The 17,004-nt window shown below is 60.5% G+C and overlaps 1 protein-coding gene across 1 annotated transcript in view; it reads right to left on the reverse strand.

Annotated features, from left to right (window-relative positions):
* LOC140403018 (DNA-directed RNA polymerase III subunit RPC3-like) overlaps window positions 1–17,004 on the reverse strand; it is a 232,156-nt gene that overhangs the window by 138,937 nt on the left and 76,215 nt on the right. The window contains 2 exon segments of the mRNA XM_072490671.1: window positions 10,855–10,915; window positions 16,468–16,519. Of these exon segments, the coding sequence (XP_072346772.1) occupies window positions 10,855–10,915; window positions 16,468–16,519 (113 nt within the window).

Below are 17,004 nucleotides of genomic sequence, written 5' to 3' on the forward strand. Positions count from 1 at the left end.
TCCCAGCCTGTGCTGTCTGACACTGAGCTCCACACACAGCACAGCGAGATCCCAGGGCCCTCCCGGTCTGTGCTGACACTGACCTCCCCCACAGCACAGCAAGATCCCAGGGCCCTCCCAGTCTGTGCTGACACTGAGCCCAACACACAGCACAGCAAGATCCCAGGGCCCTCCCGGCCTGTGCTGTCTGACACTGAGCTCCACGCACAGCACAGCAAGATCCCAGGGACCCTCCCGGTCTGTGCTGACACTGAGCTCCACACACAGCACAGCGAGATCCCAGGGCCCCTCTCGGCCTGTGCTGTCTGTCACTGAGCTCCACACACAGCACAGCGAGATCCCAGGGCCCCTCCCGGTCTGTGCTGTCTGACACTGAGCTCCCCCACAGCACAGCAAGATCCCAGGGCCCTCCCGGCCTGTGCTGACACTGAGCTCCACACACAGCACAGCAAGATCCCAGGGCCCTCCCGGTCTGTGCTGTCTGACACTGAGCTCCACACACAGCACAGCGAGATCCCAGGGCCCTCCCGGTCTGTGCTGACACTGAGCCCAACGCACAGCACAGCGAGATCCCAGGGCCCTCCCGGCCTGTGCTGACACTGAGCTCCACACACAGCACAGCAAGATCCCAGGGCCCTCCCGGCCTGTGCTGACACTGAGCCCAACACACAGCACAGCGAGATCCCAGGGCCCTCCCGGTCTGTGCTGACACTGAGCCCAACACACAGCACAGCGAGATCCCAGGGCCCTCCCGGTCTGTGCTGTCTGACACTGAGCTCCACACACAGCACAGCAAGATCCCTGGGCCCTCCCGGCCTGTGCTGTCTGACACTGAGCGCCACACACAGCACAGCAAGATCCCAGGGCCCTCCCGGTCTGTGCTGTCTGTCACTGAGCTCCACACACAGCACAGCGAGATCCCAGGGCCCCTCCCGGTTTGTGCTGTCTGACACTGAGCTCCCCCACAGCACAGCAAGATCCCAGGGCCCTCCCGGCCTGTGCTGACACTGAGCCCAACACACAGCACAGCGAGATCCCAGGGCACTCCCGGCCTGTGCTGTCTGACACTGAGCTCCACACACAGCACAGCAAGATCCCAGGGCCCTCCCGGCCTGTGCTGACACTGAGCTCCACACACAGCACAGCAAGATCCCAGGGCCCTCCCGGTCTGTGCTGTCTGACACTGAGCCCAACACACAGCACAGCGAGATCCCAGGGCCCTCCCGGCCTGTGCTGACACTGAGCCCAACGCACAGCACAGCAAGATCCCAGGGCCCTCCCGGTCTGTGCTGTCTGACACTGAGCTCCACACACAGCACAGCGAGATCCCAGGGCCCTCCCGGCCTGTGCTGTCTGTCACTGAGCTCCACACACAGCACAGCGAGATCCCAGGGCCCCTCCCGGTTTGTGCTGTCTGACACTGAGCTCCCCCACAGCACAGCAAGATCCCAGGGCCCTCCCGGCCTGTGCTGACACTGAGCCCAACACACAGCACAGCGAGATCCCAGGGCCCTCCCGGCCTGTGCTGTCTGACACTGAGGTCCCCCACAGCACAGCGAGATCCCAGGGCCCTCCCGGCCTGTGCTGTCTGACACTGAGCTCCCCCACAGCACAGCAAGATCCCAGGGCCCTCCCGGTCTGTGCTGTCTGACACTGAGCTCCACACAGCACAGCGAGATCCCAGGGCCCTCCCGGCCTGTGCTGTCTGACACTGAGCTCCCCCACAGCACAGCAAGATCCCAGGGCCCTCCCGGTCTGTGCTGTCTGACACTGAGCTCCCCCACAGCACAGCAAGATCCCAGGGCCCCTCCCGGCCTGTGCTGTCTGACACTGAGCTCCCCCACAGCACAGCAAGATCCCAGGGCCCTCCCGGACTGTGCTGTCTGACACTGAGCTCCCCCACAGCACAGCAAGATCCCAGGGCCCTCCCGGCCTGTGCTGACACTGAGCTCCCCCACAGCACAGCGAGATCCCAGGGCCCCTCCCGGCCTGTGCTGACACTGAGCTCCACACACAGCACAGCAAGATCCCAGGGCCCTCCCGGTCTGTGCTGTCTGACACTGAGCCCAACACACAGCACAGCGAGATCCCAGGGCCCTCCCAGCCTGTGCTGTCTGACACTGAGCTCCCCCACAGCACAGCGAGATCCCAGGCCCCTCCCGGCCTGTGCTGTCTGACACTGAGCTCCCCGACAGCACAGCGAGATCCCAGGGCCCTCCCGGTCTGTGCTGACACTGAGCTCCACACACAGCACAGCGAGATCCCAGGGCCCTCCCGGCCTGTGCTGTCTGACACTGAGCCCAACACACAGCACAGCGAGATCCCAGGGCCCTCCCGGCCTGTGCTGTCTGACACTGAGCTCCACACACAGCACAGCAAGATCCCAGGGCCCCCCCGGTCTGTGCTGACACTGAGCTCCCCCACAGCACAGAGAGATCCCAGGGCCCTCCCGGTCTGTGCTGTCTGACACTGAGCCCAACACACAGCACAGCAAGATCCCAGGGCCCTCCCGGCCTGTGCTGTCTGACACTGAGCTCCCCCACAGCACAGCGAGATCCCAGGGCCCTCCCGGCCTGTGCTGACACTGAGCTCCCCCACAGCACAGCGAGATCCCAGGGCCCTCCCGGCCTGTGCTGTCTGACACTGAGCTCCACACACAGCACAGCGAGATCCCAGGGCCCCTCCCGGCCTGTGCTGACACTGAGCCCAACACACAGCACAGCGAGACCCCAGGGCCCTCCCGGCCTGTGCTGTCTGACACTGAGCTCCCCCACAGCACAGCAAGATCCCAGGGCCCTCCCGGCCTGTGCTGTCTGACACTGAGCCCAACACACAGCACAGCAAGATCCCAGGGCCCTCCCGGCCTGTGCTGTCTGACACTGAGCTCCACACACAGCACAGCAAGATCCCAGGGCCCCTCCCGGTCTGTGCTGTCTGACACTGAGCTCCACACACAGCACAGCAAGATCCCAGGGCCCTCCCGGCCTGTGCTGTCTGACACTGAGCTCCCCCACAGCACAGCGAGATCCCAGGCCCCTCCCAGTCTGTGCTGACACTGAGCTCCCCCACAGCACAGCAAGATCCCAGGCCCCTCCCGGCCTGTGCTGTCTGACACTGAGCCCAACACACAGCACAGCAAGATCCCAGGGCCCTCCCGGCCTGTGCTGTCTGACACTGAGCTCCCCCACAGCACAGCGAGATCCCAGGCCCCTCCCGGTCTGTGCTGACACTGAGCTCCCCCACAGCACAGCGAGATCCCAGGGCCCTCCCGGCCTGTGCTGTCTGACACTGAGCTCCCCCACAGCACAGCAAGATCCCAGGGCCCTCCCGGCCTGTGCTGACACTGAGCTCCACACACAGCACAGCGAGATCCCAGGGCCCTCCCGGCCTGTGCTGTCTGACACTGAGCTCCACACACAGCACAGCAAGATCCCAGGGCCCTCCCGGCCTGTGCTGTCTGACACTGAGCCCAACACACAGCACAGCGAGATCCCAGGGCCCTCCCGGCCTGTGCTGACACTGAGCTCCACACACAGCACAGCAAGATCCCAGGGCCCTCCCGTCCTGTGCTGTCTGACACTGAGCTCCCCCACAGCACAGCGAGATCCCAGGGCCCTCCAGGCCTGTGCTGACACTGAGCTCCACACACAGCACAGCGAGATCCCAGGGCCCTCCCGGTCTGTGCTGTCTGACACTGAGCCCAACACACAGCACAGCGAGATCCCAGGGCCCTCCCGGCCTGTGCTGTCTGACACTGAGCTCCACACACAGCACAGCAAGATCCCAGGGCCCTCCCGGCCTGTGCTGTCTGACACTGAGCCCAACACAGAGCACAGCGAGATCCCAGGGCCCTCCCGGCCTGTGCTGACACTGAGCTCCACACACAGCACAGCGAGATCCCAGGGCCCCTCCCAGCCTGTGCTGTCTGACACTGAGCCCAACACACAGCACAGTGAGATCCCAGGGCCCTCCCGGCCTGTGCTGTCTGACACTGAGCTCCCCCACAGCACAGCGAGATCCCAGGGCCCTCCCGGTCTGTGCTGTCTGACACTGAGCTCCACACACAGCACAGCGAGATCCCAGGGCCCTCCCGGCCTGTGCTGACACTGAGCCCAACACACAGCACAGCGAGATCCCAGGGCCCTCCCGGTCTGTGCTGTCTGACACTGAGCTCCCCCACAGCACAGCGAGATCCCAGGGCCCTCCCGGTCTGTGCTGACACTGAGCTCCCCCACAGCACAGCGAGATCCCAGGGCCCTCCCGGCCTGTGCTGTCTGACACTGAGCTCCCCCACAGCACAGCAAGATCCCAGGGCCCTCCCGGTCTGTGCTGACACTGAGCCCAACACACAGCACAGCGAGATCCCAGGGCCCTCCCGGCCTGTGCTGTCTGACACTGAGCTCCACGCACAGCACAGCAAGATCCCAGGGCCCTCCCGGCCTGTGCTGTCTGACACTGAGCTCCCCCACAGCACAGCGAGATCCCAGGGCCCTCCCGGCCTGTGCTGTCTGACACTGAGCTCCCCCACAGCACAGCGAGATCCCAGGGCCCTCCCGGTCTGTGCTGTCTGACACTGAGCTCCCCCACAGCACAGCAAGATCCCAGGGCCCTCCCGGCCTGTGCTGACACTGAGCTCCCCCACAGCACAGCAAGATCCCAGGGCCCTCCCAGCCTGTGCTGTCTGACACTGAGCTCCGCCACAGCACAGCGAGATCCCAGGGCCCTCCCGGCCTGTGCTGTCTGACACTGAGCTCCACGCACAGCACAGCGAGATCCCAGGGCCCTCCCGGCCTGTGCTGTCTGACACTGAGCCCAACGCACAGCACAGCAAGATCCCAGGGCCCTCCCGGCCTGTGCTGTCTGACACTGAGCTCCACACAGCACAGCGAGATCCCAGGGCCCCTCCCGGCCTGTGCTGTCTGACACTGAGCTCCACGCACAGCACAGCAAGATCCCAGGGCCCTCCCGGCCTGTGCTGTCTGACACTGAGCTCCCCCACAGCACAGCAAGATCCCAGGGCCCTCCCGGCCTGTGCTGTCTGACACTGAGCTCCCCCACAGCACAGCGAGATCCCAGGGCCCTCCCGGCCTGTGCTGTCTGACACTGAGCTCCCCCACAGCACAGCAAGATCCCAGGGCCCTCCCGGCCTGTGCTGTCTGACACTGAGCTCCACACAGCACAGCGAGATCCCAGGGCCCCTCCCGGCCTGTGCTGTCTGACACTGAGCTCCACGCACAGCACAGCGAGATCCCAGGGCCCTCCCGGCCTGTGCTGTCTGACACTGAGCCCAACGCACAGCACAGCAAGATCCCAGGGCCCTCCCGGCCTGTGCTGTCTGACACTGAGCTCCACACAGCACAGCGAGATCCCAGGGCCCCTCCCGGCCTGTGCTGTCTGACACTGAGCTCCACGCACAGCACAGCAAGATCCCAGGGCCCTCCCGGCCTGTGCTGTCTGACACTGAGCTCCACACAGCACAGCGAGATCCCAGGGCCCCTCCCGGCCTGTGCTGTCTGACACTGAGCTCCACACACAGCACAGCGAGATCCCAGGGCCCTCCCGGTCTGTGCTGACACTGAGCTCCCCCACAGCACAGCAAGATCCCAGGGCCCCTCCCGGCCTGTGCTGACACTGAGCTCCACACACAGCACAGCGAGATCCCAGGGCCCTCCCGGTCTGTGCTGTCTGACACTGAGCTCCCCCACAGCACAGCAAGATCCCAGGGCCCTCCCGGCCTGTGCTGACACTGAGCTCCACACACAGCACAGCGAGATCCCAGGGCCCTCCCGGCCTGTGCTGACACTGAGCTCCCCCACAGCACAGCAAGATCCCAGGGCCCTCCCGGTCTGTGCTGTCTGACACTGAGCTCCCCCACAGCACAGCGAGATCCCAGGGCCCTCCCGGCCTGTGCTGCCTGACACTGAGCTCCCCCACAGCACAGCAAGATCCCAGGGCCCCTCCCGGTCTGTGCTGACACTGAGCTCCACACACAGCACAGCAAGATCCCAGGCCCCTCCCGGTCTGTGCTGACACTGAGCTCCACACACAGCACAGCGAGATCCCAGGGCCCCTCCCGGCCTGTGCTGACACTGAGCTCCCCCACAGCACAGCAAGATCCCAGGGCCCTCCCGGCCTGTGCTGTCTGACACTGAGCTCCACACAGCACAGCAAGATCCCAGGGCCCTCCCGGCCTGTGCTGTCTGACACTGAGCTCCACACAGCACAGCGAGATCCCAGGGCCCCTCCCGGCCTGTGCTGTCTGACACTGAGCTCCACACACAGCACAGCGAGATCCCAGGGCCCTCCCGGCCTGTGCTGTCTGACACTGAGCTCCCCCACAGCACAGCGAGATCCCAGGGCCCTCCCGGTCTGTGCTGACACTGAGCCCAACACACAGCACAGCGAGATCCCAGGGCCCTCCCGGTCTGTGCTGACACTGAGCTCCACACACAGTACAGCAAGATCCCAGGGCCCTCCCGGCATGTGCTGTCTGACACTGAGCTCCACACATAGCACAGCAAGATCCCAGGGCCCTCCCGGTCTGTGCTGTCTGACACTGAGCTCCCCACAGCACAGCAAGATCCCAGGGCCCTCCCGGCCTGTGCTGTCTGACACTGAGCCCAACGCACAGCACAGCGAGATCCCAGGGCCCTCCCAGCCTGTGCTGTCTGACACTGAGCTCCCCCACAGCACAGCGAGATCCCAGGGCCCCCCTGGTCTGTGCTGACACTGAGCTCCCCCACAGCACAGCAAGATCCCAGGGCCCTCCCGGCCTGTGCTGACACTGAGCTCCCCCACAGCACAGCGAGATCCCAGGGCCCTCCCGGCCTGTGCTGTCTGACACTGAGCTCCACACACAGCACAGCGAGATCCCAGGGCCCTCCCGGCCTGTGCTGACACTGAGCCCAACACACAGCACAGCGAGATCCCAGGGCCCTCCAGGTCTGTGCTGACACTGAGCTCCACACACAGCACAGCAAGATCCCAGGGCCCTCCCGGCCTGTGCTGTCTGACACTGAGCTCCCCGACAGCATAGCGAGATCCCAGGGCCCCTCCCGGCCTGTGCTGTCTGACACTGAGCTCCCCGACAGCACAGCGAGATCCCAGGGCCCCTCCCGGCCTGTGCTGACACTGAGCTCCACACACAGCACAGCAAGATCCCAGGGCCCTCCCGGTCTGTGCTGACACTGAGCTCCACACACAGCACAGCAAGATCCCAGGGCCCTCCCGGTCTGTGCTGACACTGAGCTCCACACACAGCACAGCAAGATCCCAGGGCCCTCCCGGTCTGTGCTGACACTGAGCTCCACACACAGCACAGCAAGATCCCAGGGCCCTCCCGGTCTGTGCTGACACTGAGCTCCCCCACAGCACAGCGAGATCCCAGGGCCCTCCCGGCCTGTGCTGTCTGACACTGAGCTCCCCCACAGCACAGCAAGATCCCAGGGCCCTCCCGGCCTGTGCTGTCTGACACTGAGCTCCCCCACAGCACAGCGAGATCCCAGGGCCCTCCCGGTCTGTGCTGTCTGACACTGAGCTCCACACAGCACAGCAAGATCCCAGGGCCCCTCCCGGCCTGTGCTGACACTGAGCTCCCCCACAGCACAGCGAGATCCCAGGGCCCTCCCGGCCTGTGCTGACACTGAGCTCCCCCACAGCACAGCGAGATCCCAGGGCCCTCCCGGCCTGTGCTGTCTGACACTGAGCCCAACACACAGCACAGCAAGATCCCAGGGCCCTCCCGGCCTGTGCTGTCTGACACTGAGCTCCCCCACAGCACAGCAAGATCCCAGGACCCTCCCGGCCTGTGCTGTCTGACACTGAGCTACCCCACAGCACAGCAAGATCCCAGGGCCCTCCCGGCCTGTGCTGACACTGAGCCCAACACACAGCACAGCAAGATCCCAGGGCCCTCCCGGCCTGTGCTGTCTGACACTGAGCTCCACACACAGCACAGCGAGATCCCAGGGCCCTCCCGGTCTGTGCTGTCTGACACTGAGCTCCCCCACAGCACAGCAAGATCCCAGGGCCCCTCCCGGTCTGTGCTGTCTTACACTGAGCTCCCCCACAGCACAGCAAGGTCCCAGGGCCCTCCCGGTCTGTGCTGTCTGACACTGAGCTCCCCCACAGCACAGCGAGATCCCAGGGCCCTTCCAGTCTGTGCTGACACTGAGCTCCACACAGCACAGCAAGATCCCAGGGCCCTCCCGGTCTGTGCTGACACTGAGCTCCTCACACAGCACAGCGAGATCCCAGGGCCCTCCCGGCCTGTGCTGACACTGAGCTCCTCACACAGCACAGCGAGATCCCAGGCCCCTCCCGGTCTGTGCTGACACTGAGCTCCACACAATGCACGGCGAGATCCCAGGGCCCTCCCGGTCTGTGCTGTCTGACACTGAGCTCCACACACAGCACAGCGAGATCCCAGGGCCCCTCCCGGCCTGTGCTGACACTGAGCTCCCCCACAGCACAGCAAGATCCCAGGGCCCCTCCCAGCCTGTGCTGTCTGACACTGAGCTCCCACACAGCACAGCAAGATCCCAGGGCCCTCCCGGCCTGTGCTGTCTGACACTGAGCTCCCACACAGCACAGCAAGATCCCAGGGCCCTCCCGGCCTGTGCTGTCTGACACTGAGCCCAAAGCACAGCACAGCAAGATCCCAGGGCCCTCCCGGCCTGTGCTGACACTGAGCCCAACACACAGCACAGCGAGATCCCAGGGCCCTCCCGGCCTGTGCTGTCTGACACTGAGCCCAAAGCACAGCACAGCAAGATCCCAGGGCCCTCCCGGCCTGTGCTGACACTGAGCCCAACACACAGCACAGCAAGATCCCAGGGCCCTCCCAGCCTGTGCTGTCTGACACTGAGCTCCCCCACAGCACAGCAAGATCCCAGGGCCCTCCCAGCCTGTGCTGTCTGACACTGAGCCCAACACACAGCACAGCGAGATCCCAGGTCCCTCCCGGCCTGTGCTGACACTGAGCTCCACACACAGCACAGCGAGATCCCAGTGCCCTCCCGGTCTGTGCTGTCTGACACTGAGCCCAACACACAGCACAGCAAGATCCCAGGCCCCTCCCGGCCTGTGCTGACACTGAGCTCCCCCACAGCACAGCAAGATCCCAGGCCCCTCCCGGTCTGTGCTGACACTGAGCTCCACACAATGCACGGCGAGATCCCAGGGCCCTCCCGGTCTGTGCTGTCTGACACTGAGCTCCACACACAGCACAGCGAGATCCCAGGGCCCCTCCCGGCCTGTGCTGACACTGAGCTCCCCCACAGCACAGCAAGGTCCCAGGGCCCTCCCGGCCTGTGCTGTCTGACACTGAGCTCCCCCACAGCACAGCGAGATCCCAGGGCCCTCCCAGCCTGTGCTGTCTGACACTGAGCCCAACACACAGCACAGCGAGATCCCAGGGCCCTCCCGGCCTGTGCTGTCTGACACTGAGCTCCACACACAGCACAGCAAGATCCCAGGGCCCTCCCGGCCTGTGCTGTCTGACACTGAGCTCCCCCACAGCACAGCAAGATCCCAGGGCCCTCCCGGTCTGTGCTGACACTGAGCCCTACACACAGCACAGCAAGATCCCAGGGCCCTCCCGGCCTGTGCTGACACTGAGCTCCCCCACAGCACAGCGAGATCCCAGGGCCCTCCCGGCCTGTGCTGACACTGAGCTCCCCCACTGCACAGCGAGATCCCAGGGCCCTCCCGGCCTGTGCTGTCTGACACTGAGCTCCCCCACAGCACAGCGAGATCCCAGGGCCCTCCCGGCCTGTGCTGTCTGACACTGAGCTCCCCCACAGCACAGCGAGATCCCAGGGCCCTCCCGGTCTGTGCTGACACTGAGCTCCCCCACAGCACAGCGAGATCCCAGGGCCCTCCCGGTCTGTGCTGTCTGACACTGAGCTCCACACACAGCACAGCGAGATCCCAGGGCCCTCCCGGCCTGTGCTGTCTGACACTGAGCTCCCCCACAGCACAGCGAGATCCCAGGGCCCCTCCCGGCCTGTGCTGCCTGACACTGAGCTCCACACACAGCACAGCAAGATCCCAGGGCCCCTCCCGGCCTGTGCTGTGCTGACACTGAGCTCCCCCACAGCACAGCGAGATCCCAGGGCCCTCCCGGTCTGTGCTGTCTGACACTGAGCTCCCCCACAGCACAGCGAGATCCCAGGGCCCCTCCCGGTCTGTGCTGCCTGACACTGAGCTCCACACACAGCACAGCAAGATCCCAGGGCCCCTCCCGGCCTGTGCTGTGCTGACACTGAGCTCCCCCACAGCACAGCGAGATCCCAGGACCCTCCCGGTCTGTGCTGACACTGAGCCCAACACACAGCACAGCGAGATCTCAGGGCCCTCCCGGCCTGTGCTGACACTGAGCCCAACACACAGCACAGCAAGATCCCAGGGCCCTCCCGGCCTGTGCTGTCTGACACTGAGCTCCCCCACAGCACAGCAAGATCCCAGGGCCCTCCCGGTCTGTGCTGTCTGACACTGAGCCCAACGCACAGCACAGCAAGATCCCAGGGCCCTCCCGGCCTGTGCTGTCTGACACTGAGCTCCACACACAGCACAGCGAGATCCCAGGGCCCTCCCGGCCTGTGCTGTCTGACACTGAGCCCAACGCACAGCACAGCAAGATCCCAGGGCCCTCCCGGCCTGTGCTGTCTGACACTGAGCCCAACGCACAGCACAGCGAGATCCCAGGGCCCTCCCGGCCTGTGCTGACACTGAGCCCAACACACAGCACAGCGAGATCCCAGGGCCCCTCCCGGCCTGTGCTGACACTGAGCCCAACGCACAGCACAGTAAGATCCCAGTGCTCCACAGATGTGATGTCATAGACCAACGTACCTTTCCTGTACAACGGACTCCACCGTTGCCCGTGCCAGCGATGCAAGAGCCCGATGGAGATCTGTGCTGCATTCAGGAACCAACATTCTTAACACATACAGCTGAGGTGTCTATACGTCAGAGAAACCTGTATTGTTCTCAGCCCCTACCCTCCCTCTCTCTCAGGGAGATATCTGTACACTGACTGGTGTCTCTCAGTCTCTCTCTCTCAGGGAGATATCTGTACACTGACTGATGTCTCTCAGTCACCTCTCTCTCACGGAGATATCTGTACACTGACTGGTGTCTCTCTGTCCCCCTCTCTCAGGGAGGTATCTGTACACTGACTGGTGTCTCTCAGTCCCCCTCTCTATCTCTTAGGGAGATATCTCTACACTGACTGGTGTCTCTCAGTCCCCTCTCTCTCAGGGAGATATCTGTACACTGACTGGTGTCTCTCTGTCCCCCTCTCTCAGGGAGATATCTGTACACTGACTGGTGTCTCTCAGTCCCCTCTCTCAGGGAGATATCTGTACACTGACTGGTATCTCTCAGTCCCCTCTTTCTCACGGAGATATCTGTACACTGACTGATGTCTCTCAGTCACCTCTCTCTCACGGAGATATCTCTACACTGACTGGTGTCTCTCAGTCCCCTCTCTCTCAGGGAGATATCTGTACACTGACTGGTGTCTCTCAGTCCGCTCTCTCTCTCAGGGAGATATCTGTACACTGGTGTCTCTCAGTCCTCCCTCTCTCTCAGGGAGATATCTGTACACTGACTGATGTCTCTCAGTCACCTCTCTCTCACGGAGATATCTCTACACTGACTGGTGTCTCTCAGGGAGATATCTGTACACTGACTGGTGTCTCTCAGTCCCCTCTCTCTCAGGGAGATATCTGTACACTGACTGGTGTCTCTCAGTCCGCTCTCTCTCTCAGGGAGATATCTGTACACTGGTGTCTCTCAGTCCTCTCTCTCTCTCAGGGAGATATCTGTACACTGACTGGTGTCTCTCAGTCCCCTCTCTCTCGGGGAGTTATCTGTACACTGACTGGTGTCTCTCAGCCCCCCCTCTCTCTCAGGGAGATATCTCTACACTGACTGGTGTCTCTCAGTCCCCCTCTCTATCTCTTAGGGAGATATCTCTACACTGACTGGTGTCTCTCAGTCCCCTCTCTGTCTCTCAGGGAGATATCTGCACACTGACTGGTGTCTCTCAGTCCCCTCTCTCTCTCAGGGAGATATGTCTACACTGACTGGTGTCTCTCAGTCCCCCTCTCTATCTCTTAGGGAGATATCTCTACACTGACTGGTGTCTCTCAGGGAGATATCTGTACACTGACTTGTGTCTCTCAGTCCCCTCTCTCTCTCAGGGAGATATCTGCACACTGGCTGGTGTCTCTCAGTCCCCGCTCTCTCTCAGGGAGATATCTGCACACTGACTGGTGTCTCTCAGTCCCCCCTCTCTCTCAGGGAGATATCTGCACACTGACTGGTGTCTCTCAGTCCCCGCTCTCTCTCAGGGAGATATCTGCACACTGACTGGTGTCTCTCAGTCTCCCCTCTCTCTCAGGGAGATATCTGTACACTGACTGGTGTCTCTCAGTCCCCTCTCTCTCTTAGGGAGATATCTGCACACTGGCTGGTGTCTCTCAGTCCCTCTCTCTCTCTCAGGGAGGTATCTGTACACTGACTGGTGTCTCTCAGTCCCCTCTCTCTCTCAGGGAGATATCTGTACACTGACTGGTGTCTCTCAGTCCCCGCTCTCTCTCAGGGAGATATCTGCACACTGGCTGGTGTCTCTCAGTCCCCTCTCTCTCTCAGGGAGATATCTGCACACTGACTGGTGTCTCTCAGTCCCCTCTCTCTCTCAGGAAGATATCTGTACACTGACTGGTGTCTCTCAGTCCCCGCTCTCTCTCAGGGAGATATCTGCACACTGGCTGGTGTCTCTCAATCCCCTCTCTCTCTCAGGGAGATATCTGCACACTGACTGGTGTCTCTCAGTCCCCTCTCTCTCTCAGGGAGATATCTGTACACTGACTGGTGTCTCTCAGTCCCCCCTCTCTCTCAGGGAGATATCTGTCCACTGACTGGTGTCTCTCAGTCCCCCCTCTCTCTCAGGGAGATATCTCTACACTGACTGGTGTCTCTCAGTCCCCTCTCTCTCAGGGAGATATTTGTACACTGACTGGTGTCTCTCAGTCCCCTCTCTCTCTCAGGGACATATCTCTACACTGACTGGTGTCTCTCAGGGAGATATCTCTACACTGACTGGTGTCTATCAGTCCCCCTCTCTATCTGTCAGGGAGATATCTCTACACTGACTGGTGTCTCTCAGCCCCCCCTCTCTCTCAGGGAGATATCTGTACACTGACTGGTGTCTCTCAGTCCCCTCTCTCTCTCGGGGAGATATCTGTACACTGACTGGTGTATCTCAGTCCCCTCTCTCTCTCGGGGAGATATCTGTACACTGACTGGTGTCTCTCAGTCCCCTCTCTCTCTCGGGGAGAAATCTGTACACTGACTAGTGTCTCTCAGTCCCCCCTCTCTCTCAGGGAGATATCTGTACACTGACTGGTGTCTCTCAGCCCCCTCTCTCTCTCTCAGGGAGATATCTGTACACTGACTGGTGTCTCTCAGTCCCTCCTCTCTCTCTCAGGGAGATATGTGTACACTGACTGGTGTCTCTCAGTCCCCTCTCTCTCAGGGAGATATTTGTACACTGACTGGTGGCTCTCAGTCCCCTCTCTCTCAGGGAGATATCTGTACACTGACGGGTGTCTCTCAGTCCCCTCTCTCTCAGGGAGATATCTGTACACTGACGGGTGTCTCTCAGTCCCTCCTCTCTCTCTCAGGGAGATATGTGTACACTGACTGGTGTCTCTCAGTCCCCTCTCTCTCAGGGAGATATTTGTACACTGACTGGTGTCCCTCAGTCCCCTCTCTCTCTCAGGGAGATATCTGTACACTGACTGGTGTCTCTCAGTCCCCTCTCTCTCAGGGAGATATTTGTACACTGACTGGTGTCCCTCAGTCCCCTCTCTCTCTCAGGGAGATATGTGTACACTGACTGGTGTCTCTCAGTCCCCTCTCTCTCAGGGAGATATCTGTACACTGACTGGTGTCTCTCAGTCCTCTCACTCTCAGGGAGAGATCTGTACACTGACTGGTGGCTCTCAGTCCCCTCTCTCTCTCAGGGAGATATCTGTACACTGACTGGTGTCTCTCAGTCCCCTCTCTCTCTCAGGGAGATATCTGCACACTGACTGGTGTCTCTCAGTCCCCCCTCTCTCTCAGGGAGATATCTGTACACTGACTGGTGTCTCTCAGTCCCCTCTCTCTCTTAGGGAGATATCTGCACACTGGCTGGTGTCTCTCAGTCCCTCTCTCTCTCTCAGGGAGGTATCTGTACACTGACTGGTGTCTCTCAGTCCCCTCTCTCTCTCAGGGAGATATCTGTACACTGACTGGTGTCTCTCAGTCCCCGCTCTCTCTCAGGGAGATATCTGCACACTGGCTGGTGTCTCTCAGTCCCCTCTCTCTCTCAGGGAGATATCTGCACACTGACTGGTGTCTCTCAGTCCCCTCTCTCTCTCAGGAAGATATCTGTACACTGACTGGTGTCTCTCAGTCCCCGCTCTCTCTCAGGGAGATATCTGCACACTGGCTGGTGTCTCTCAATCCCCTCTCTCTCTCAGGGAGATATCTGCACACTGACTGGTGTCTCTCAGTCCCCTCTCTCTCTCAGGGAGATATCTGTACACTGACTGGTGTCTCTCAGTCCCCCCTCTCTCTCAGGGAGATATCTGTACACTGACTGGTGTCTCTCAGTCCCCCCTCTCTCTCAGGGAGATATCTCTACACTGACTGGTGTCTCTCAGTCCCCTCTCTCTCAGGGAGATATTTGTACACTGACTGGTGTCTCTCAGTCCCCTCTCTCTCTCAGGGACATATCTCTACACTGACTGGTGTCTCTCAGGGAGATATCTCTACACTGACTGGTGTCTATCAGTCCCCCTCTCTATCTGTCAGGGAGATATCTCTACACTGACTGGTGTCTCTCAGCCCCCCCTCTCTCTCAGGGAGATATCTGTACACTGACTGGTGTCTCTCAGTCCCCTCTCTCTCTCGGGGAGATATCTGTACACTGACTGGTGTATCTCAGTCCCCTCTCTCTCTCGGGGAGATATCTGTACACTGACTGGTGTCTCTCAGTCCCCTCTCTCTCTCGGGGAGAAATCTGTACACTGACTAGTGTCTCTCAGTCCCCCCTCTCTCTCAGGGAGATATCTGTACACTGACTGGTGTCTCTCAGCCCCCTCTCTCTCTCTCAGGGAGATATCTGTACACTGACTGGTGTCTCTCAGTCCCTCCTCTCTCTCTCAGGGAGATATGTGTACACTGACTGGTGTCTCTCAGTCCCCTCTCTCTCAGGGAGATATCTGTACACTGACTGGTGTCTCTCAGTCCCTCCTCTCTCTCTCAGGGAGATATGTGTACACTGACTGGTGTCTCTCAGTCCCCTCTCTCTCAGGGAGATATTTGTACACTGACTGGTGTCCCTCAGTCCCCTCTCTCTCTCAGGGAGATATCTGTACACTGACTGGTGTCTCTCAGTCCCCTCTCTCTCAGGGAGATATTTGTACACTGACTGGTGTCCCTCAGTCCCCTCTCTCTCTCAGGGAGATATGTGTACACTGACTGGTGTCTCTCAGGGAGATATCTGTACACTGACTGGTGTCTCTCAGTCCTCTCACTCTCAGGGAGAGATCTGTACACTGACTGGTGGCTCTCAGTCCCCTCTCTCTCTCAGGGAGATATCTGTACACTGACTGGTGTCTCTCAGTCCCCTCTCTCTCTCAGGGAGCGATCTGTACACTGACTTGTGTCTCTCAGTCCCCCCTCTCTCTCAGGGAGATATCTGTACACTGACTGGTGTCTCTCAGTCCCCTCTCTCTCAGGGAGATATCTGTACACTGACTGGTGTATCTCAGTCCCCTCTCTCTCAGGGAGATATCTGTACACTGACTGGTGTCTCTCAGTCCCCTCTCTCTTGGGGAGATATCTGTACACTGACTGGTGTATCTCATTCCCCTCTCTCTCTCAGGGAGATATCTGGAGACTGACTGGTGTCTCTCAGTCTCTCTGGAGTAGCTAGGGGGGAAACTGTTCCCCCTAGAAAAAGGTTTGAGACAATGGGGCGCAGAATTGATGTGAGAAAAAGCTTGTTGACACGGCCAGCGGTTTGGGTCAGGATCGGACGGCCTGGAAATGTGGAGGAGGCAGGTTCAATCGAGGATTTTAAGTGGGAATTTGATCATCCCTGGAGTAGAAACAATGCACAGGGCTCTGGGGAAAAGGCAGAGGATTGGCCATAATGCTCGTTTGGAGACCCATTTCAGACAGGATGGGCCAAGTCCCCTGCCTCTGCGCAGTGACAATTCTTTGTCTCCGTGACGAAGTCAGGGATTCGGGAACCAACCACTGGCGTGTGATGTTCAACATGTGGAACCGAATTGACCATCGTGATCCCTGATTGAGGAAGATGCTGTGGTTGTTGGAGAGCTCGGACAGAGAGAGCTGAACATGGGGGGGAGCTGTGTCCACAGACATTACTCAAAAGGATACTGATGACATACATCCCGCCTCCACTATCTCCAGATTTACCAACAAACTCAATCTGAAATAAGAGAAAATAGTTTTGTTATAACCATTCAAAAAAATCAGCAATAAATACACCCTCCCCATCCCGGGTCAGAGTGTAAATACACCCTCCCCACCCCGGGTCAGAGTGTAAATACACCCTCCCCATCCCGGGTCAGTGTGTAAATACACCCTCCCCATCCCGGGTCAGAGTGTAAATACACCCTCCCCACCCCGGGTCAGAGTGTAAATACATCTCCCCATCCCGGGTCAGTGTGTAAATACACCCTCCCCATCCCGGGTCAGTGTGTAAATACATCTCCCCATCCCGGGTCAGTGTGTAAATACATCTCCCCATCCCGGGTCAGAGTGTAAATACATCTCCCCATCCCGGGTCAGTGTGTAAATACACCCTCCCCATCCCGGGTCAGAGTGTAAATACACCCTCCCCATCCCGGGTCAGAGTGTAAATACACCCTCCCCACCCCGGGTCAGAGTGTAAATACACCCTCCCCATCCCGG

This window comes from Scyliorhinus torazame, chromosome 26 (genome assembly GCF_047496885.1).
Source record: "Scyliorhinus torazame isolate Kashiwa2021f chromosome 26, sScyTor2.1, whole genome shotgun sequence".
Lineage (NCBI taxonomy): Eukaryota > Metazoa > Chordata > Chondrichthyes > Carcharhiniformes > Scyliorhinidae > Scyliorhinus > Scyliorhinus torazame.